Consider the following 24,808-nt stretch of genomic DNA (forward strand, 5'->3'; position numbering starts at 1 on the left):
TAAATGTTAATGCAGGGTGTCCCAAAAAAATGAATACACATTTTAACACCTGATTCTATTACATTTTTAAAATGGAATTTATTTTAATAAACACTGCCTTTATAATTATTCAAAGTGTGTATACTAGTATTTTTTTTTTTTTTTTTGGTTGGTGGGTTCAGGCATTTCTCATATTAGTTCCTGCACTTTTCTGTACCCTGGAATTCCTTATCAAAAAGAATAATTAAAAAATCAAAACTAAAACATAACCATTTACTACATCTACACATATACTCAATAAAATAAAGTTTTGTCTTACCTCAACTGAAGAGCGAGGAGTCACAAAGAATTGATTGAATTCATCAGGGCTAAAATCTCCAAAAATATACTGAAGGAAGAGAGAGAAAGAGAAAAGGGGGAGAGAGAGAGAGAAGGGAGAGAGGGAGGGAGGGAGAGAGACAGTCATTGATCACATAAACTATACAAATTATATACTTTCAGAAAAAACCACCATATATTAAAACAATTCTATGATATATTCAAGCTCGAATGCCCAAGATCCTTCCTTCATTAAATCAAAGGTCTATAAAGTGAGATTACTAGGGGTCCTATTTTCCAATTACAAACAAGAAAATACTACTTAGCCTTTTCTACAAAACTGTCAAAGAAAACTCTGAAGTTGTTAATGCTTATTTTGAAACAGGTCAGTTTTGTACACCAAACTCATAAGCAGAGTCCTGCTTGCAGGACAATTTTTTGATTCACAAACATTTCCAATTGGAGTTCCATTTACCTTTCTGCTGACTCATGTTACCACTTCCATTTTAGTTTTTTCTGCCATACATACTAAAGAAAAGCAGAAAATGTGGTTCAAATGGGAAGATAGAAAAATCAAAAAAAAGGAAAGTACTAATGATCTTAATGATTTTTTTAAAATACCAGTATGTATGCAATTATCTTTAAAAATCCACTGACACCTGATGCACAGATAAACATTACTTGACGGACACAAACCTAATTATGTAACCTCGTTGCATAGAATTCTGAATGTGACTTTCTGGAAAAACAAATGGTTTAAAAAGAAGAAAAAAAGAAACACACACAAAGAAAAAAATGGTTAAACTGCATGGAAGCAAGTTTAACAAGTGAGTGGGAATTCATATTCTCCCTGGAGCGCCAAGAAATAAGTCACTGACAAGAATAAATGTGACTCCATTTCTACAAAAGACAATCACTCACTGATAACTCATTCATTTAATTGGAAAGTAACACCTACTAAGTGCTTTGCACCATGATCAGTACTAGGAATAAAAATGATAAAACAGAGTTGTGGATCCTCTGCTATAATAAAGCTGACAATCTTGTAACTTGCAGGGAAATTTACAAGCATGTGATTCAAAAATAACCAGTAACCAAGTATTATATGAATGGATATTACACATTATTGTTGTAAATGTGAATAAATAACTCTCACAGCCTGTTGATAAGAATGCATTGATATTCTGGGGAAAAACATTTCTGGATGGCTCTCTTGCAGTAGCTAACAAAACTGTAAATATATATTTTAAAAAAACAAAAACATCTTGACATAATAATTTACATATACATACAAAAGTCCACAAAGAAACTATGCATTGAAAGTGATGCTGTGAAGCGCTTCCTTTCTAACCTGGGCCCAGCAGGATAGCTCCCTCCAAGGGTGGTGAGAAAAGGGCCGTTCTGCCACCAGTGAGGCAGTGACCAGAGACACCACCACCAACATTCATAAGAACATCCAGGGAGTGGGTTTCAAGAAGCATGGCCTTAGGTCACTCAAACAGATCCAGAAATTTGCCATGGAAACTGTCAAGGAAAACCTTTATCTCTTTATTTATGTAAGCGTGAAACATTCTCTTTCCTTTAGAGGATTTTTTAAAGTTGATTTTTAGGGGGAAAATATTGTTTGGGTAAAAAAAAAAAAAAGACGAAGATGATTCTGTGTCTGATTTTACAGGATTTATAATCAGTGGGGAAGAAAATGCCACTGGCCACATGAATTAGTTTGTTCTGTAAGAGCAGAGTGAGTTAAAACATAGGACAATTAAGTTTGCATGGGAAACTAAACAGGAGGAACAAACAAGTGCATTTCCAAAGCTTGGTGCAGGGCTTAGCACACACCAGCACAGATGCTCAACAAATGGGTGCTGTGAGGATGAAACAAAAGAAAGTGCCTGAAGCTCCTCTGTTGGTCACACCACATTACAGGAATGTCGTTAATAACGCATCTCTTCTAATTGCTGCATCAAATAAAGCAAGGCAAAACTGGAAATTGCTCTAGGTTTCAAGCAATTCCCACCAGGGGTAGGTGAATAATGGAGTCATGAAAGCTACATCAAGTGTTCCTTTCCCAACTGCCATGACGCCCACAGGAAAGGAGAACACACCACCAGGCCGTGCAACCTCTCCATGCGCCATAAGGAAGCGAGCCTAGGAGGCAGGGTGACTCTTCTCCCCACTCCCACCATCCCCCACAAGGAAGAAAGCTCCGTTTTCCCTCAGGTCCAACTGACCCCAGCTCAGGCTTACAGAACTCCTTCCCACTGTTCTCATGTCTTATGATTTTCTCATCCTTTCTAGGAGGACATGAAAAATGCATATATAAGAAATACTTGAGAAAAAGGGGGCATGTCCACAACACAGGATGGAAACAAGGCACCTCCCTGATGCACAGCCCCTGGGTGTAGCTGCGCTGGACGAGCCAACCCGTCAGAGGACCCAGGTCTATAAACCCTAGGGACAGGGCTGGGCAAAGCTGAAAATACCAGTGTTTGTGCTAAAGGAAAAGCAAAGATTTTCCGCCCAAGGAAGATGGAGGAGAGGTGTTTGCTGTTTTTCTCATTTCTCCACAGATCTAAGGTCCACAAGAAACACCACTTTCTGAAAGCAGAAATGGAGGACTACCACTACAGCATGGCACCAGGAGGCACTGCAGTACAGCATACTAAGTCTTCAATCAAGCTTCCAAAACTTCACCTCCAGAAGTGTGAATGCATGTGCAGGGTGCTACCCAATCAATGTTCTCCGTTTTCCAAAACTCATGGAAACAGGAGATCAGACTCTGAGGTAAACATTAAGATAGAAAGGCAGTGATCAATACACACTTTGCTGCATGTGCATCGTACTTCACAGGTTCCAAGGCAGTCAGACAACTATTCAGGAACAGAACCAAATCACAGATAAAAGGAAACCTAGGAGAAATGCAGTCTTCTCCCTGGTTTCCGGACCCAAGGAAACTGAATTTGGGCTATGAGAAATATTAAGAACTAATAAACTGTTTTGAGTAATAAACGCCTTAATATCATCTCTAAAATGAGGGGATGCTGGACTAGACAACCTCCAAAGTCCTTCCCAGTTCCAGAGGATCTCCTGGATCTAACAAAGACTAAGAGAAACACCGGTTTGGAAATATTCTCAGACTACTATTAATTCAGGCTACCCCCTGGATGGACCCTGAAAACATGATGCTGAGTGAAAGAAGCCAGACTCAAAGAATCACATGTTGTATGATTCCATTCATATAAAATGTCCAGAAAAGGCAAATCCCTCGATACAGAAAGTAGATTGTGGTTGCCAGGGGCCGGGGGCGGGGGGGGGGGGGGGGTGTGGGGGGGGGAGGTAAAGGCAGGGGAGTCCATTGCTAATAGGTTTGGGGTTTTGGAGTGATGATAGTTGGGGTTTTTGAAATTGACTGTGATGACAGTTGCACAACTCTGCAAACACACTAAAAACCACTGAAATGTACTAGTACACTTATTTAAATAGATGAATTCTATGGTATGTGAATTATATCTCAAAATAAATGAAGTAAAAAATATCAGGTCAGTACTTGCATAAAAATAAACATTTTAATTTATTTACTAAATGTTATTGATCACAGTCCCATACTTGATGGGTGCTAACTCGTAGCAGTCACAAGGCACTTTTAATTTGGAAAGCCGTGTGGGTGGTTTTGAGGGCATCTGGGGATGACATTGTTTAAACAGTCAAAGCACAGCAGGAATTTTGTTGATTTAACAATGTGTATTGAGCCCCAACTATCCACAGTGAAATGTACTCGATTATGAGAATAAACTTTGAATTAGACAAACACAGGGTTCAGGACACAGTGACATTCAGTTTTGTAACAGTGCAAGTAAGTGTACTGCAAGTTGCAATGAGTGTTACAAATGGCAAAAAAGAAAAAGAGAGAGAAAGAGAAAAGAAAGAGGGAGGCAGAGACAGGCTTATTCCTCAACCAACTGGGTTGTAGCAGAATTCTACTTTACTTTCTTGGAGCAGAGAAGTCCCGAAAATGGAAAAATTGTGTAATAAAGTCACACCCACAGAGAGCAACCCTCCTTAGGATTCAAATGTCAAAGCACTACAATTTAGTGTCTAGTTTCACATGGTTTGTGTATTTTATTCTATTCAAGTCCTATCAGAAGATATCCTCTCACCTTCCAAAGTAAGATTTTTAATAGGTTGGCTTTAATATACTCTAAGTGCTTTCATGGAGATTCTGGGCTAAAACTTGTTTTTAGGCTGCATCTCCAAATTGGAGAACCTGATTCATTTAACGAAAAGCCAACTTACCAACTTTCCAGTCCCATGTCTGAATTAGTTATATTACACAATGGCAGTTAAATTTTAACTTGCTAAACTAGTACTAAACAGCAAGATAATAGAAACAACCCTCATTATTCAATAACTTGCTATATAGAATTTTTATCACATGGAACACAGCTGATAATTTTAGGGAAGATTCTACCTATTTTCACAACCATTACAAATACCTAAGTGCTAAATAGAGTGAGGGGAAGAAATGAGGGGAGGGGAGGGGAGGGGAGGGGAGGGGAGGGAAGGGTAGGGGAAGGGAGGGGAGGGGAAGGGAGGGGAGGAGAAAAAGGAAAAAAGACTCAATACAAAAGAAAACTGAAACAGTACATTTGACCCTTGAACAACACAGGTTTGAGCTGCACAGGTCTACTTACATGAATTTTTTTTTTAAATAAATACCTGTACCGTTTTTGATCCATGGTTGGAAGTCCTCAAATGCTGAGGGCTGACTGATGGCAAGGGACAACTTAAACCTACCAGACCTGAGGCCCTGAACCTAAATGTCCCCTATACCTGGGCTCCTGAGCATTAAAGAGAAAAAATCAACATGATATAGAAAAATGTTAGTTACACGCAAACAAGTGGTTAGAATAAAATGCAACTTGGAGACATTGTAGAAAATAGGTCTAGGCAAAGTACCAAAAATTAGGTACAGCGGTATAGCGGCAGATTCAGAAATTACCGAAAAATCGGTACAGCGGTCTGATAGGGTTAAGTTTTGGGAAGTCAAAAATTATATGCAAAATTTTTACTATGGGAGTCAGCACCTCTACCCCTGAGTTATTTAAGGATCAACCATAGTTCTATCTTTGCTGGGGCCAGGGATGAATGAAGACAGATTGCAAGGGGGCACAGGGGAAACTTTGGGGAGCTTTTGGGAGTGATGGAAATGGTAGAAATGGTTGTCTTAACTGTGGAGTTAATTACACAACGGTGGAGGTAATTACACAAATATATACATTTGTTAAAACTCATCAAACAATGTACTTTATTGAGGTATTATATGTGTACATATCTTACCATTACCCCCCCCACCCCACACCCACACATGCCCTCCCCCCCAGAGTTTTGCATCCATTGTTTATGCTTATTATGCATGCATACAAGTCCTTCGTTTGATTTTATAACTCCCCCACCTCTCCCTAACTTTCCCCCTGTAATTTGAAAATCTGTTTGATGCTTTACTGTCTCTGTATCTATCTTTTTGTTCATCACTTTATAATGTTCTTTACTACCCATAAATGAGTGAGATCATGTGGTATTTTTCTTTCATTGACTGGCTTATTTCACTTAGCATAATGTTCTCCAATTCCATCCAGGTTGCTGCAAATGATGAGAATTCCTTCTTTTTATGGCAGCATAGTATTCCATTGTGTAGATGTACCACAGTTTTCCGATCCAGTCATCTGCTGATGGGCACCTAGGCTGTTTCCAAATCTTAGCTATTGTAAATTGTGCTGCTATGAACATAGTGGTGCATATATCCTTTCTGATTGGTGTTTCTGGTTTCTTCGGATAAACAATGTACTTTAAATGGGTGAAATTCACTGCACATATACTATTACTAGTTACCGGTGCACAAAATTTGTGCACATTAAAAGGGAATTAATTAGAGGAAATATTTTAATATTGCTATTTGCCCTTTCTCTGTAATAGAAGTGTCAGAGATGAAAGAAAATTAGTAAAATTTATATGAAAATCTTCCTCCTGTCAGAGTCTGGGGCGTGCCATGGGAACCAGAGTTAAGTCCCTGCCCACCCACGTGGGCCTTGAAATCACCAGAGACCCAGACCAGGCCGGCCCCACCCGCATTGGGCTAGATCCAGACCCGGCCGGCGCCAACCCTGTCAAGCCCCGCTGGGTGGGGGGCACGGCCTCAGGTCCCACATCAAGCCCTGCCGGGCGGGGTGGCTATGTCCTGAGGTCCACCATCAAGCCCCGATGGGTGAGAGGGCATGGCCTGAGGTCCCCTCTCAAGTCCCACCAGGCAGGGGGCACGGCCTGAAGTCCCCCGTCAAGCTCCGCGGGGTGGGGGACACGGCCTGAGTTCCCCCAGCCCGGCACCGGGGCAGGGGGCGCAGCCTGAGGTTCCCTGTCAAGCCCCACAAGGCAGAGGGGCGCAGCCTCAGGTCCCCTGCCCCGGCCCAATGCCATGCAGCCTCAGGTCCCAGCTGATTGCTTGTTAAAGCTGGTTATGGGAACTCGGCCTCTGCTGTGGTCGCAGCCATCTTGTTACGGCATGACAGTCAATTTGCATATTCCCTCTTTATTAGATAAGATGTCTCTAAAACAGGAACCAAGTTAAATTCATTTTTGTATCCTGAACAGTTAATACAGTACTTGGCATATAGTAGTAGGTGCTTAAAATACTTTGTTGAACAAGTGAATTCAGGAAAAAGAAAAGAGAAAAACCACAACAAATAAAGTTCTAGGGATAAGGAATGATAACCTCTTTATTCTCACAATGGTAGTTTAGACACCCAGTCATAAGTGGGCTGACAAAAAATTTTTTTTTATATATTTTATTGATTTTTTACAGAGAGAGGGAGAGGGATAGAGTTAGAAACATCAATGAGAAACATCGATCAGCTGCCTCCTGTACACCTCCTACTGGGGATGTGCCCGCAACCAAGGTACATGCTCTTGACCGGAATCAAACCTGGGACCCTTCAGTCCGCAGGCTGACGCTCTATCCACTGAGCCAAACCGGTTAGGGCGGGCTGACAAAATTTTAACTTGACTGCTGCTGGCTGGTTTTTATTGTTTTTAACCATCACCAAAGATGTTCCAGCCAGGAGCACAGTTTTCATTTTTAAGTATAATCTTTAAATATAATTAAGATATTATATCTAATTTTTAAATTAAACATCATCAAGGAAATTAAGCTTTAAAGAAAACTTTAGCCCTAGCCAGCTTGGCTCAGTAGATAGAGCATCCGCCTGCAGAATGAAGGGTCCCAAGTTCGATTCCAGTCAAGGGCACATGCTGGGTTGTGGGCTTGATCCCCACTAGGGGGCGTGCAGGAGGCAGCCAATCAATGATTCTCATCATTGATATATCTATCTCTCCCTCTCACTCTCTCAAAAACCAATAAAAATGTTTTAAAAAGTCAACTGCAAGCTTAAAATGGGTGCATTTATTGCTAAAGTATAACACAATAAGATTGATTTTTTTAATTCATGCAAAATCAAATTAACTGATGCACGTCTACAAATGAGGATAAAGCTGTGTTATAAAACAGCTCTTGTATACCAATGACCATAGAATTAATCTTTCATTTACATAAATAGAATTCTTAAGTACTCTGTATTTGTAAACATCTAATAACTGTCCTATGATCTCAGATTTGGGTTTGTTTTTATTTTTTAAGATTTCATGTTCCTTAGTCCAAACATTCTTACTGGTGATACACAACAAACACCACCTAAACTACTGTGCGTATTTGTATTTTGCTCCATGCTATCATTGTAAGGGTGCCTGCCTTTATTTAAGCCTCTGTGTCATCATCACTCAATTACCACCTCAGATCGTTGGCACGCAGCTCAGCCTTTATAATTGCCTGAATCCCCTGACCACCTACTCAAACCCCACACTGCACACATGGACAACTACTGCCAACAACACTGAATCAAAACTCCAGTGTTTCATTAAACAGAGTGCTACACGGGCAAAAACTTGTAAACGCATCTGTTCTACAGGATTTCTCACTTAATGAAATATGCTGGAACCAAACCAACAAAAGCTTGGCTACGAAGGCCACCTGCTAGAAAGGAAGGTGCATCACTAAATCAGAGCTTCTACATAAATGATTTTCTTCTGATTTGCTGGCCCTTGCCAATGGTGTCTTCAAATACCTTGGAAACTCTAGAGCTGCCTAACAAGAAGTATTTACGTTAGTTGTACATACACCCCTCTCCTTCCAATTTTAAGGAGGAAGTACAGAATGTTCCCCTTAATGAGTTGCTTTGGTTGTTAATGAAAACCAAAGTTACTTAGAAGCAGTAAAAGATGCAAAATTACTATCTGCTTAAAATAAAGAATGAAAAACGGATGCTGATAGCTAAGGATTTGCCATGTCACACTGATGAAGAAGTATTTGAAAGATTTTTTTGCTGATTTTTAGAGAGAGAAAGGGAGGAGAGAGAGAGAGAAACATGTATGTGAGAGCAAATCATTGATTGGCTACCTCCTACACTCCCCCTACCTAGGATCGAGCCCCCAACTCTGGGCATGTGCCAACCTGGAATCAAACCAGTGACCTTTCGGTGCATGGGACGATGCCCAACCAACTGAACCACACCGGCCAGGGCAGGAAGTAGTGTTTTCAATTAATACGAATTATTCTTCTATATTACTTAGCAAAATATAACTCCAGCTATGCCTCCAAAATAATTAATGAATTAAAAGACATTTATCCTTCAGTTTACTATTGTGTTTTAATTAGCTCTGAGAAAAGAATCAACTCATAATCAGAAACAACTAAAAAAATGGATCCATACACCTGAAACTAATACAAAATAATACTGAATGTAAACTGAAACTGAAAAAAAAAAATTAAACAAATGAAAGAAAATGTTTTTAAAAAACTAGTGGGTTAATGATGACATTGGCTGGGATATCTACGGTGATAAAGGTGGCAAATATAAAAAATAACAGGTAAGCCAACTGAAAAGTTCTCTTTCCAAGCTCATCATTGACACACAGGCTTTCTACCTGAAGGCTGACATCTCCTTGGCTCTCAAATTTAAGGGATAAGGGCATTTGTTCTTGCCATGTCAACAAAGGATCACTGCATGGCCTACCAACTGAGCATGGGAAAGCTATGGTGAAAACATTTTATTCGCATCAATAACTATCCTATGATCTCAGAACTACATTTTTCAAAAAGAGCCCAGAGAATGAAACAAAACAGAGAGAAATATCTGATATACAGGTCAGGCACCTGGATTGAAGAAACTACATAACAGAGATACAGAGAGCCATGAAAAATCTTAAAGGAAGATTAGAGGTCACCCATGCATTCTTATTGCAGAAATTATCACCAATCTGAAATAAGAATAGCAGCCCACCTCTCCTTAATCATGGATCTGTATGCTGTGGTCCTGTTCTTCATTGCCAGAACCAGAAACAACAAAACAAACCCACATACAACTCTGAACATACTGAATGACAACCAGGTGTGTTCTTTATTTCCTTCAACTGGTCCCTCTGTCAATTAACTTATCCATTTGACACACAGTTAAGGCAAGATGCTGTGCTGGGCAGTGGAGGCACTGGAGGAGAACCAGAACACACATATTCAAAAAACCTTCCTGGGCCCATCAGATCACCCTCAGGGCCCCTGAACTCCTACTTAAGGGCACCTGTCAGAGCTCTAGTTAGACGACCATCTGTCCAGTGTTACCTTCACCAAGGAGGGCCATGTCTTCTTTTCACCACCCTGGGCACGGGGCCCAATACAGGCCCAGCAGGCTGCAGGCCTTCTCGAATGGCCAACTGACCATAGGAGAAAAGGTGAAGCACCTACAGAATCAAAATCAAAGGGCCCTCAAAGCCACATACATGGGATTCCTTTCCTTTTTCATAGAGAAGTGATGAACTAATTAACAGAGCTAACTCAAATCTATCACCCAAGAAGAAATCAATGGCAAAGAAACAAAAGGTACTTTAACTTTCTTCCACCTTGGAACTTTAACTTTCTTCCACCTTTGGTCCAGCTGGTGTGGCTCAGTGGTTGAGCATTGACCTACGAACTAGGAGGTCACAGTTCGATTCCCGGTCAGGGCACATGCCTGGGTTGCGGGCTCGATCCCCAGTGTGGGACATACAGGAGGCACCCAAGCAATGCTTCTCTCTCATCATTGATGTTTCTAGCTCTCCCTCTCCCTTACTAAAATCAATAAAAATATATATTTTTTTAAAAACACTCATTTGTTCAACATGTACTTTGGGATGAGAGGCAAACTCTTTCCAAACTCAGTCCTGGTAACTCTGTGTCCAGGTCTAGTCATTGCTAGAATACTGCTACAGAATCACTGTGTCAAGTTCAAGTTATATTCAGCTAAGCTTCCAGCCAAAACTGAAGAGCACATTAAGATTTTTTTTTTCCCCTTACCTTTCTCACTAAACAGAACTCTAGTCACAGATGAAAAAGAAACTTATGCTCCTGGCACTTACCTCACACTGTGTAGTTATTACATGGAAAAGCCAAGAGTTCTATAAGAACCAAGAGCAGCCCAGCCAACATGGCTCAGTGGTTGAGCATCGACCTATGAACCAGGAGGTCACAGTCCGATTTCCAGTCAGGGCACATGCTTGAGTTGCAGGTTTGATCCCCAGTAGGGGGGTGTGCAGGAGGCAGCCAATCAATGATTCCCTCATCATAGATGCTTCTATTTCTATCTCTCTCCCTCTCTGAAATCAATTAAAAAATATTTTTTTAAAAAAGAACCAAGACCAATTATTTTTTTAGCACCAGTTTGTGAAAAAACTGGAGGCAAAAATTTCTTACAATGATAAATCCATGACCAGTAACCAAATAAAGCAGCAAGAACTTCTGATGGCAAATTGGCTGGCTGTGTACACACATCCCCAAAGAGATTTTGACCCAACCCGTCTTCAGAGTGAATTAGAAAGTTATTTCCAACTCTGGGACATCAGACAGTCACGGTTAAAATGAGCTGTGGTGGAGTCTGCACTGCTCCCATACTGATCATTAGGTCCTGTTTCATGATATGGAGCACAGCAGTCATCTGCAAAGCATCTGTAGCTTTGGGGAACATTTTCACACTTACGTATATTTTTGTAATTGCGTTTTACAACTTACAAACCCCAATAAACACTCCAGCATACAGAAAGAGCTAAAAAGAGTTTGATGAGAAGGAATTAATCAGTTAGTTAATAAACTTCAACAAAACTAAAATCTCATTGTGAAGATCCAATGTGGTGGATCTTCAAAACTTTCAGGTTTTTCAGCTGCTTCTGTTTCCACAATTCATTCCACTCAATGCTAAAATTAGATAATGTCACTTCTCAGAATGTTACAACCTGTATTTTTGGTTGTTGTTCACACTTAACCTAGACTGGAGAAATTAAAAAATTTTTGTTCAAAATATGATTTAGTTAATGCCATTCAATAGAAAGTGGTCAACAGATTAAGTGGAAAAAGATGTAAACAAAACCATATGGATGGAGCCCTAGCCATTGCTAGCTGGTTAGAGCATCGGCGCTTGCACCAAAGGATCACAGGTTTGATTTCCTGTCAAAGTCACATACCTGGGTTGTAGGTTCAATCCCTGAGCCCAGTTGGGGTGCATGCTTGAGGCAGCTGACTGATGTGTCTCTCTGTCTCTCTTTCTTTCTGTCTCTCTCTCCTCCATTCTCCCTCTCTAAAAATCAATGGAAAAATACTTCAACAACAAAAACCATATGGAGTCTCTAAAACTTGAGTGTGGCTAAGATAACATGCAGAAGTCATCCAAAACACAGATTTGGGGCCTGGTCACAGGGATCTCTAATCAGCATGTCTGGATAATGATCACCGTGCCAGGTGATTATCTTGGGAGAAGACCATGACCAAGGATCATAATTTAAATACTATTATATAAAATGACCCCAAATGTCTAATATTTACTACAAAAAGTACTCAAGGGAAGCATTTCAAAATACAGGATGGGCAAAAGTAGGTTTACAGTTGTAATGAGTAATGAAACACGGAGTTTACTTGTATTACACATTTATTATTATATTACTTGTCTTATTATCTTGTATTACACATTTATTATTATATTACTTGTTTTATTATCGTGACATTCTTTTGAGTTAATAAAGCTACTGTAATAATCATAACCTGCATGTCTTTTTCCATATGAACTATAACCTTTTTTTTTTTTTTGGCCCACACCTTTATTAACAGCAGTTATCTCAAAGTCATGGAATATAACTGGTGATGCGTTTTTCATGCTTTCTTATTTTCTAGGAGCATTAAAAGAAAAAAGAAAAAGCTTATTTTTAAAGGTACCTCCCTAAAAATGTAAAGTGAATCATGTCCCCAAATGACCTTCCCTAAAGAATCTATCCAATTATCACTGATGACACTCAAGGGCTATTTTCCTGACATTAATCTCCCTCAGATGTCCCCAACAGAATGCCCTACATTTTTCTCCTTAAAGTTTTGGGGTTTGAGATGTCTGAGGTGCTGAGGTAAGCAGAGAATTCATTCCCAGACCTAGAGGAGAGCCCGAAGAGTGATAGCCTTGACAACGATAGCCTTAACAACGCACGAGTCCCGTGAGCAATCATCTCAATCAGCAATGCTAACACAGCATGGAACTACCTACCCACTTCCTACAACCTGTGGTTTTATTCCTAAAACCTGTGGTTTCCCACAGACACCCACCTGCTTACAAGATCAAACACAGTCTTTGGCTTGGACTACCAAGTTCCTTCGCCTCTCCTCCGATTCCTGTCCCATCACTTCACCCTATACATCAGTCAGTCATAATTCTTCATCGGGTTCCCAAACATACCGCAGGCTCTGAGACTGTTCCTCTGCATGTTCTCTCCTACGTGCCCTTGTCCTCATGCTTCTATCTCTAAATGTCACTTTTCTAGAAGAAACATCTTCCCAGCTTCTCCTGACACACAGTTACACTCTCCTTTTTCCAAACCATTTTACTGGTACACCCAATTATCTCTTAGATTATGCCATTTCTGTCTACTACAACCTCCCTAGTCAAAACTCGAAGAATCCTCCTACTGATCTTATTGCCACTGTGACCCTGCTAAGTCTATTCTACATAGGGCAGTGAGAGTATAAGCCAAAATACAATCTGATTTTGAGATTCTGTGGTCAAGTGCTATACAATGCCCTCTTCCACATTTTTCTCAAGGTAGACAGTATCTTCTAAGAAAGGATGCAAGGGCCGAAACCGGTTTGGCTCAGTGGATAGAGCATCGGCCTACAGACTCAAGGGTCCCAGGTTCGATTCCGGTCAAGGGCATGTACCTTGGTTGCGGGCACATTCCCAGTAGGAGGCAGCTGATCGATGTTTCTCTCTCATCGATGTTTCTAACTCTCTATCCCTCTCTCTTCCTCTCTGTAAAAAAATCAATAAAATATATTTTTTAAAAGAAAGAAAGGATGCAAGGTTGCTGTCTACCTCCCATCTTCAGCACTGAGCTCAAGACACACTGGCTTTCCCTGAGTTCCTTAAACGCTCCTAACTCACTCCAGTCACAGGGACAAGGCACATTTTTTTTTGTTTTGGTTTTTTTTGTTGTTTTTATATTTTGATTTTTTACAGAGAGGAAGGGAGAGGGACAGAGAGCTAGAAACATCGATGAGAGAGAAACATCGACCAGCTGCCTCCTGCACACCCCATACCGGGGATGTGCCCACAACCAAGGTACATGCCCTTGACCAGAATCGAACCCGGGACCTTTCAGTCCACAGGCCGACGCTCTATCCACTGAGCCAAACCGGTTTCGGTGGGACAAGGCACATGTTGTTCCCACTGTCTCAAGCTCTCAGCTAAGGCACCAATTCTGGGGAAACCTTTCCTTGACTTCCCCAGGCCATGCCAACAGACTGTGTTCCCTTCCTTCTGGACACACTTCTGTTAGGAATAATACATGCATTACTGTGATTATCTGAGGAGCACTGTCTCCCTCACTAGATAGCAAGCTCCCTGAAAGAGGGACAATGACTGTTTTTGCTCATCACTCCATCTTCAGTGCCTGGTACACAGGAGCCACTCAATAACTATGTGATGAATGAATGAATGCTCTTGACTATGCTGTTCACACCTGTTACGGGAATTACAACCCTAAACAGGACTCACCAATTACCGGATTTCTCTCCCCACGATTCAGTGAATTTCTAAAGCACAGAAACTCTCTTTTCAACTCTATATTGCTAATGCCCAGCCACCAAATATTTTTGAACCACACAAGATATACAGTCCTTCATATGTACTTCTGAATAGGGTCTGATGTCCTAAAAATTAATTCCAAATGAAATGGAATGCTACCATAGAAGGCCTGATTTTGCATTTGATTAGTCAGAAGTGGATGGCTGAATACAGTTGTCTCTGGGGAGGTGGACCGGAGGTGGGGAGTGGGAGGAGAGTGCTTTCTTTTTTGCCATTGCAGTATTTTGATAAAAACAAAAGGGAGCGGAGAAGAAAACCTGATTTTGAAGAAGATAGAAATATACCCAGGTTAATTACCCAATTCCCCACTATTCACTCAGGCTGGTGACCTACAATCTCTCCAACAAAAGGTTTGTCCTCTCAGTAATCTTTTCTAGTGCAGTGGTGACCCATCAACAATAATTTGAATTTAAATCAGAACTCTCTTACAACAGAAAAACTGGCAAATATAACTGCTATAATTAAGGGGCTAAATGTCTTCAAAATATCCTTTCTTTTAAAGAAAAACATTGTTTAGACATTTTGTTACTCAGAAATTTCTACAGCACTTCCATAGTCCTCAGTATACTGGGTCCCAATGAGCCACTTATACCTCCAGTATATCTGCTTCATTCCCTTACAAAATTGGGCAAAAATAAGCAAACTATATTTAAATAGGTGCCTTCAGTAATTTTAAAAATAAGATTTGCTCCAAAAAGTTCAGTTCAATGACTATCTGCTTAGAACTGACTGTATGTATTATGAACAATAGAACATATCACCCAATAAATAAATGCCCTAACAGAAAAAAAGCATAGAAATATATATCAAACTGAAGATTAAGGATGAGAGGAAGAGACTGACTTACATTTTTTAACTTACATACTTCTATATTGTTTGAATGTTTTAGAACTAGCATGCATCCCATGCAGTATTTAGTAATTAATAATTATTAACATACTAGTAACAGTAATAGTAACATATTCCATCTTTAAACATTTAAATCTTTTTTAATATATTTTTATTGATTTCAGAGAGGAAGGGAGAGGGAAAGAGAGATAGAAACATCAATGATGAGAGAGAATCATTGATTGGCTGCCTCCTGCACGTCCCCTTACTGTGGATCAAGCCCACAACCCAGACATGTGCCATTGACTGGAATCGAACCTGGGACCTTTCAGTCCGTAGGCCAATGCTCTGTCCACTGAGCCAAACCAGCTAGGGCTAAATCTTCATTTCATTCATTTGTCCATCATAAACATTCATTGAGGAATTACTATGGTAAGTCATAATATGAAATGTTATCCTTTTATCAATCTCTTCTAGAAAAGCAACTTGGTAGGGTAAAACAGGCAAAGAATTTAAAAGTTCAAAGGCCTGCTTTTAAGTCCTTGATTACTCACTTAAAAGCCATGTCACAGCCTCTCTGAGTCTCACTTTACTTGTGTAAAATGGTAATAACAATATGTAACAGAGTTGCTGCAAGGGTCAAACCAGCCTTGGCACTTTATAAACCATGTAGTTTATACACTGCACAACATCCTCCACACGTCAATTCTGAATCCTTAATGTTTTATAATAAACACTAGTAGCCCATTTGCAGGAAAATCCTGCAAGCGGCTGTTGCGGCCGCATGCGCTGCTGCCGCCTTTGCCGCCACCGTGCCTGCACCGGCTCGCCACTGCCGCCCGCCCCGCTCCACCCTGTTCCACCCTGCCCCGCCCCGCCCCGCCCTGCCCCGCCCCGCCCGGGCTTTCCCTCTGGCAGCCACCTTGCTTTCCGCTTTTCCTCCCTCTTCCTTCTAAGTTGTCTTCAGTCTTCACTCCTCCCTCTCTCAGCGTATGCAAATTAACCACCATCTTTGTTGAGTAATTTGCATACTCGCCCTGATTGGCTGGTGGGTGTGGCTTGGGCTGGTGGGCGTGGCTTGGGCGTAGCGAAGGTGTAGTCAATTTGCATATTACTATTTTATTAGGTAGGGTGTTCTTGCTTTTCCAATTATCAGATCAACCCAGAAGGTGAACCCCAGGTCTCAAATAAATGTACATATCTTGGCAGCCATTTAACAGGAATTTCTACTTAAATATCAATATTTAACCCTTTGCACTTGCTTGCTTTTTTCTCAATTCCTTTATTCTACTTGGGATTTAATTTTTTAAATACCCCAGATTTTACAAAGCGCAGCAGTAGAATAAAAAACTGAAATTTCTTTTCATACAAACTTATTTATTTGGATTTTTTTATATTTCAAATTATTGATACATTCAAAGAGTAATTTTAATCTCTATAATTTTTCATGGTGTGATATTTTTTGAAACATTCACCCACATGAAGACCTAGTTTACATTCACATGTTTCGCAAATATAAATCGTCTCTCTTCTTCCTCCTTTGATTTTTCTGTTAGAACAAACAACACAATCTTTGTGTTTTTTGTTAGGGTGAGGTGTGATTATATGGAGCTTTCCATCTAAACGTTGCTCTAAGTTAGTGGATAATAATCTACCCCTGGAAGTTAGTGTACCATCTCTGAATTCTCCAACAAGATCATGTACTAGTTTCCTAATAAATTTCACATGCGTTATCGGTTTTTCATTTTTTCTTTTTTGGCATCAGTTGAGACGGCATTTACATTTTACTTGTCCTTTCATGCTAATGAAAACAAGAAAAGATACTGGAAAAATAGACAAAAATCCCCCTTCCCCCCGCGGTGAAACTACGTGTCGAGTGTGGCTCAACATACAAGCTGCTACCGATGCTAACCATGTCGAGTCACACTCGACATCCGAGTGCAAAAGGTTAAGAGATTCTGTGTGTGTGTGTGTGTGTGTGTGTGTGTGTGTGTGTGTGTTCATTCACCACATTGGGCAAACATCTCCCCAAACTCTAGAATTAAATGTCATTTTCAAATTCTCTTCTATTCCTCCAAAGCTTCCACATCTCTTACCAAAAAGAAAAAGATTGGCTCAGTCAGCATGGCTCAGTGGTTGAGCTTCAACCCATGAACCCGGTCATTCCCAGTCAGGGCATATGCACTGGTTATGGACTGGATCCCCAGTAGGGGGCGTGCAGGAGGCAGCCAATCAATGATTCTCTTAATATTGATGTTTCTATCTCTATCCCTTTCCCTTCCTGTCTGAAATCAGTAAAAATATATTTTTAAAAAAGAGAGGCATTGCTGCCTCCTCTAGAGTTATAAACTGTCTACAATAAGAGAAACACACACACACACACAAAAAAAAAAAAAAACATGAGAAATCCTCCTGACAGTTATCAGAACACCAAATAAATTCACAAGTTAATTGGTCCTGACTAAATTTAAATGAATATAAAATAAAAATACACTGCGCAAAGGACACTATGACACTATCATGTTTACGTGAAAACAATGAATGCAGATTGTAACACCTCGTTAAGACCAAAGGCAAATCAAAATTTTCTATGCAGAACCATATATTAAATATTCTTGGGCAGTTCTAGTTCACAAGGTCCATGGCTTACAAAATGTAATTTATACTGATATCCAGCTTTACTCAATATATTAAACATAAAAATGAAGATTTTTGACACATATCACAATGGTAAACTTCTATTTTTGTCAACAGTGAGAAGACTAAAGTTAAGAAAGTGGTCCAAAAGCAATCCCCACCACTTGCAGTGCAATCAGTTGATCTCAGCTAAGGACTACAGCTCAGGTGGGGGTCGGGTGCTATAATATTCATGGGACTCCCATCCACAATAACAAGGGCAGTCTTTTTTTTGTTTAAGACATACTTTATTTTATTTTTATTATTTTTCATCCTTACCTGTGAATATATTTAGAGCAGCGGTCGCCAACCTTTCGGACCTCATGGACCATGGGGGGAAGCCAGGGACTAAATGTAATATCAAGAAGGCAGAATAGTGGGGACCCCAGCCTATTAGGATGCACTTTCATTTCTAACACATTTCTATTACTTGAGTAAGAGTGCAGTCTTAGGAAATGGCTCTCGAGCTGATACCAGAAAAATAAATTGAGAATTGATCTAAAGAATGGCAACCAAAAAAGCTGCAAAGACCAAGTGGGATGAGCCTAAAAATCAGAAGACTAGTCATCATGAGTGTGTAGACACTTGGTGGCAGGCACTGGGCTATATCATCATCTAACAATTTTCAAGTAAGCCAGAAAGAAAAAGTCTAGAAATACATGCTTTAATTCTCCACAATGCCTCTCTCTCATTCCCAAACCACACTTCTACCTCAATACCTCACCTACCCTATTCACAGGAGAAGACAACCGCAGCAGGGCATGTTTCAAGACAGAGGGCAGAATGGAGTTAACTGACTGCAGCTTCTGGTTTCTCAGGACTTCTGCTGAAAATGGGGTATGGCTGAGGAGCTTTCAAATACAAAGTAGCCAGCTCGTGAAAAGTCTACATTCTGAAGACTCCACATCTAGGTTTATGATAGATTCTACAATGTTTGAGTCTTGAAACAAATACTATGAACATACCCCTTGGGCTACCTTTATTACTTAGTATACCTACACAAATTCTTAATCCAGCCAGTGGACAGAAATGGTCATAGAAAGACTTTTTGGAAGATCAATTCAATAAACAGGAAAACTGCAGTCCAAGCACATGTAAGTCTTTGAAAATGAACATCTACACTGCTGAAATAGCACTAAAGAGACAAATGACAGTAATCCAATGGCCTAAGGCCAGTAAATTCCATTGCAAACGGATTTATCTGTTTTGTGCCACAGTGATTTTTGTATGTGTGGCAGTTAATAGAAATATAAGTCTAATTACAAATTCAAAAGCAAACTCTTCCTATTTTTCATACTTGGTATTTAAGAAAGTAAGAAATGTCCTCAGCAACCACCTTTAATGTGCCACTTGAAAAACCAGATCCATTATTAGCAAGTACTTACATGTCTGAAATCTGTAAAAACACTAAAACAAACAAAAATAACCTTGATGTAACTACTTCAAGTAGAGAGATACAACTTTTCTCAAGTATTTGAATACTCTCTTCTGAGCAAAGAAAGCACAAAGTAAATGTGTCACTAGGCTTGGCAGTAAATAACCATTAAGCTTTGTAATCATTTCCTCCTTTAAGTTTTCCTATGTGAACACTATTATATCATGCCAGTTCCACATTTAAAAAAAGCTCTGCAATATATATCCTAACTTTTGCTCTAAGAGGAGTTTAGAACGAGGCAGATCCATTTATTATTCACTATAATTTCAGTACACTCTGGTCCCAACAATATGGGCTCCAGAGCATGAGGGCAAGGCCCTGAATACCATTCACCTGCACCGCTGTTCTGTAGAAGCCACTGAGGCAGTGGTCGGCAAACTCATTAGTCAACAGAGCCAAATATCAACAGTACAACGATGGAAATTTCTTTTGAGAGCCAAATGTTTTAAACTTAAACTTCTTCTAACGCCACATCTTCAAAATAGACTCGCCCAGGCTGTGGTATTTTGTGGAAGAGCCACACTCAAAGGGCCAAAGAGCCGCATGTTGCTCGCGAGCCACAGTTTGCCGACCACGGCACTGAGGCATCAACCATCAACTCACAAACTTTAAATAGCATAACTAGTCTTAGGATATGTCTCAATATTTTGCTGTCAGTATGCAAAGGAAAAAAGGTATCTCCAAGTATCCTATATATAAATAATTTTATATACCTCAGTTGCTCCTATGTAAGACTCGAATAAAAATGTCTCTTAAGAATTACTAATACAGTTGTCAGATATAAAGATATTCATCAATATATAGGGTGTCGCAAAAAAAAAGTACACACACTTATTTCTATAGATTCTTTCAAATTTTAAAAATGAACTATATGTTAATAAACACTGACTTTATAATCATTCAAAGTGTATACCTTTTGGGGGGACATCCTGTAGTAACACTGCCATGTGCTGTAAAATTGGATCCCAAATATTCCCTAGTGTAAAATGTGGGGGCCCCACTATTTCAAGGCAATGAAAAGACTGAGGTGAGCCTGCTGCAGAGGACCAGGACAGCAGTAGCCGCATGATATCTAATAGGGTATAGGAAGCATTACTGTGGGGATGTCATTATAAATGACTTCAATGATCACAAAAATTTGTTCTGGTTTAAGGCAGAACTAATCTATTCAAATTAATTATCCCAAATAATTTAATCAGTTCCCTCTCGACAACAAATATTCATAAAATAGAGAGGTACTTATATTTCAACTGTCAAAGTTCATCACTTGTCTTTGTAAAATATTGAAAACTATTGACATCAGAAATGTTTCCAAGTTTTGCACTGTTTCATATCAACTCAGGAAACAGAATTCGATCAACAGTATGGAAATAAGACATAATATATATAAAGTTTTAAAACTGTAACCTTAATTCAATTTTAAAATAGGATCCTTACTCCCTGCCGGTGTGGCTCAATGGTTGAGCATCGACCTATGAACCAGGAGGTTCAATTCCCAGTCAGGGCACATGCCAGGGTTGTGGGCTCCATCCCCAGTGGCAGGGCGTGCAGGAGGCAGCCGATCAATGATTCTCTCACACCACTGATGTTTCTCTCTTCCTCTCCCTCCCTCTTTGAAATCAATAAAAATATTTTTTTAAAGATAAACAGGACCCTTACTGTTAATTTGTGGTTGTTATTCCCAATAGTAAACAAGCAATATGCATATCATAGTGGTTAGCTCAGGGTAAGGGTTCAATCAATGTTTGTTGAATTAATGAATGAATGGCCTTTAAGGCTGAAGGACCTTTTAGGACAGCAGGTAATTGAGTAAAATTTATTAAAATGCTCAACCTGACTCAAGCAGGATCCGATCATTAAATCTCACCACATATAACTTCATTACTTGTTTTCATTACTATACTTTAAAAAGGAGAGAAATCATGCCCTGACTGGTTTGGCTCAGTGGATAGAGCGTCAGCCTTTGGACTGAGGGTCCCAGGTTTGATTCCTGTCAAGGGCAAGTACCTTGGTTTCGGGCACATCCCCAGTAGGGGGTGTGCAGGAGGCAGCTGATCGATGTTTCTTTCTCATCGATGTTTCTAACTCTCTATCCCTCTCCCTTCCTCTCTGTAAAAAAATCAGTAAAATATATTTTTCAAAAATGTTTAAAAAAGAGGGAAATCATACTATTTCCACTGCTAAACTCTCCATGCTAGAACTTAATATCATTTACACCATACTTTAAAAGAATAACCCCAAAGTGCTGCTAGCATTTATGTTCAGCTAACTTTTGCCACTCCGGTTTTATAAAGATGTATATAGGCCATATTGTTGTATAAAACATAAATACAGTACTAGAACAATGACTGAAAACAAAATTACAATTAGGTTCACATATTATCACTGCTGATTAACATTTCAATCAATTTTGCATTGTGATTAGTGCCTATAATAATGGTAGTGAATTGTGCCTGACATTCTTTTTTCATTTCAAAATCACTATGAATATTTTTTCTTTTAGAATATAGTTTTGTTTTATTGATTTCAGAGAGAGAAAAGGGAGAGACAGTAACATAGATGACAGAGAAACATCTATCGCCCTGTCCAGGAATCAAAACACGGCAACCTTTGGGTGCTCAGCGACACCCAACCAACTGAGCCACACAAGCCGGACACCATGACTATTTTATCACCAATCAGTTCACAATGCCCTTGAACCTGTCCATACTTACTATATTAAGCTATTTACATGCATATTTTAAGTTGAGAAAAAAGCAAATACCAATCTCTTAAAATATTTTAATTACACATTTGTAAAAATTGTTCAACTACTAAGTCTCTTTTTTGTACCAAGTACAATACTAAATACTAAAGAGTAGATGTACACGTGAATAAAAAGTTAAAAGGAGAAACTTCTAGTGCAAACTAACTACATACCAATAATTTAACGAAATAGCAACTCTGTGGATTTAATTTTTTAAAAGGTTTTCACGTTTTAAATTCCACAACACGCATTAATTACAACAGTTAATAAAATCGACTTCATTTCCAAAAAGGCAACAAAAGCCAGTACTTTAAAAGGGTTAGAATTTACTGGCCACCAGTTTACCGAACAGCTACTTTGTTTCATTCCCCCATATTTAATACAAAAGAACATTGAGACGGTATAAAAGTGCAGTAACTTCTAGGGATTAGATGTTAACAAATCAGCATGAATTGACAAACTTGACAAATAATAACATGCCGATTTTTTATCCAGAGTATCTGTAATGGGGGAGGGGAGGAGTGTGACTCGAACTCAACTCTACACATGCATCTCCCTAAAATCGAAAGGTGCATTTTACTTTCTTTCCTCTATGGGATTATTAAAAACATCCCATAACCTTTAGATACAGTTGTGACAGGGTGCATGGTGTCAGGCAGGCTGACATGGATTCGTGCAAAAGATGTCACTCGCGAGTAAAAGTACCGTCCTGGCGACTTATTTTTAGTTTTCTTTGCAACAGTAACCTAAGGATGCTCCTTAATGACTTGAGTCTAAAAACTAGGAAACCAGCAAGCCAAGCCCCCCCGTGGTCAATCAAGCTGAGAAAGCAGCCATTGGAGACGGGGGAGAAACAGGGCACCCCCAAATCTGGTGGCTCGCTCGGGGCAGAGAGGCTACGGGAGTGCTTAGAGCTCTGCCGCCCAAAGAGCCTGCCGAAGCCCCCAGGCTGCCTCTCCGGGTGACAAGGGCCCCGTTTCCATAGTCGGCGCGGTCCAGCCAGGGAGGTTTAACCCCTTCGCGCCCCCCCCCCACGCCCTCTTCCCGCTGCTTCCGCTGCTTCCTACGGGCAGGGGACGGCGGGCTCCGGCGCGGGGCGGACCGCGGCAGCGGGCGGCCGAGGCACGGAGACTGCGGGAGGCTCGGGGCCTAGTCCCAGGCAGCGTGTCCCGGCGCCCTCCCCCACTCCCACACGCCTCGCTCCGGGCCAGGGTGCGGGCGCTCGCCCGCCGCCCGCCCCGCTGCCCGTCCGCCGCGTCTCGGGCCCCCTTCCAGCCGAGGGCACGGGCCGGCAGCTACCTGTGGGCTGCGGAGGGCCATGGCGGCCCGTTTCAATGAGCCTTGTCGCTCGCCCGACTCCTCAAGCTGCTTCCCCCGCCGCCGCCATCTTCTCGCCCGCACATAGACACTCGCATCGGCCGCCGCGCCTGCGCACTGGCCGCGCACCGCGGGGCGCGGGGAGGCCGGGCGCGCCGGGCGCGTGCTGCGCCTGCGCGGCGGACAGGTGGGCGTGCGCGGCGGGAGCCGGCCCCGGGTGGACTCTGAGCCCGCGCCTGTGGGGCGGATGCGGCCCTTCCTGAACTGGAGCCACCGGAGCCCCGCTGCAGGGCGGGAGGGGGAAAGCGCAGAGGAGAGAGATGAAAACACCAAAGCACCAAGGTGGTCCTGGCTTCTCACCTGGTGGGAGGCTGTCGAAGTGATTGATGGGCGGGACTCGGGACGTCTGGTGCCCGGGAGCCACAGCCCCAGCCCCAGCCCCAGAGTCTCCCTGGGCCAGGGTCTCCGGAGTGAGCGCTGAAGACCCAGAGGACTCCTCTGGTATATGAAGATCACGTTTCCATCCATTCATTCACTTACGTTTCCATCCATTCATTCACTTACTTTTCATTCATTCCACAAATACTGGCAGTCTACTCTGCCATGCCTTTTACTTGACAATTGGAGGATACTGAAAAACAGACAAGCAAACGCACTTGAGGCCTGGCAAAGTTAGTAAGCAGTGCTACCGATTACACACATACCGCTGTATGTGTATCCAGACAGACCAGCTTTGGGGTCATTGGTTCAAGAAACTGAAAGGTCAGACAGAGGGCGAAAAACCAGGACTACAAGCTTTATTAGAGGAGAAGGACCTGCCTGGCTGTCATGCAAGGGGAGAACAGCAACACGTGCAGAGGTGAACACGCCTTTTGAGGGGAGGAATGGGAAGGTATGGGGGCTTAGGGTACTCGGCACGCGCTGATTGGTGGCTTAATGTATGGTCATATAGTGACAAGGGCTTAGGGTATTTGGCAGGTGTTGATTGGTGGTTCAATGTATAGTCCATATAAGGTGCCTGGTTAGGTACTCAGGAATGTCCAGGCTGCAGGTGCAGGTTACCTCATACTCTGACCACCAGTTGCGGGAAGGGAGGATCTATCATTCCTGGCTTTTGGTAATAGTTTAAAAAAAATTGAGAGTCCAGGCAAGGTCAGGGGGTGAAGGCCCGTCTTCCATAGCTACTTCCTGCTGAGAGGGGATGTCTTCAGGGGCATCTACTAGGGGTCTCAAGGATTCTGGTGACATAGGTGTCTCTAG

General features: G+C 41.2%; 1 protein-coding gene across 1 annotated transcript in view; it reads right to left on the bottom strand.

Moving 5' to 3' along the window:
- Positions 1-23,644, bottom strand: part of USP10 (ubiquitin specific peptidase 10) — a 64,516-nt gene extending 40,872 nt beyond the window's left edge. Inside the window, exons 1-2 of the mRNA XM_054710017.1 lie at positions 23,531-23,644; positions 299-367 (exon numbers count right to left, since the gene is read on the bottom strand). Of these exons, the coding sequence (XP_054565992.1) occupies positions 299-367; positions 23,531-23,551 (90 nt within the window). The 5' untranslated portion in view covers positions 23,552-23,644. The remainder of the gene's footprint in view (positions 1-298; positions 368-23,530) is intronic.
- Positions 23,645-24,808: the final 1,164 nt, after the last annotated feature.

This window comes from Eptesicus fuscus, chromosome 21 (genome assembly GCF_027574615.1).
Source record: "Eptesicus fuscus isolate TK198812 chromosome 21, DD_ASM_mEF_20220401, whole genome shotgun sequence".
In the NCBI taxonomy this organism is placed as follows: Eukaryota; Metazoa; Chordata; class Mammalia; order Chiroptera; family Vespertilionidae; genus Eptesicus; species Eptesicus fuscus.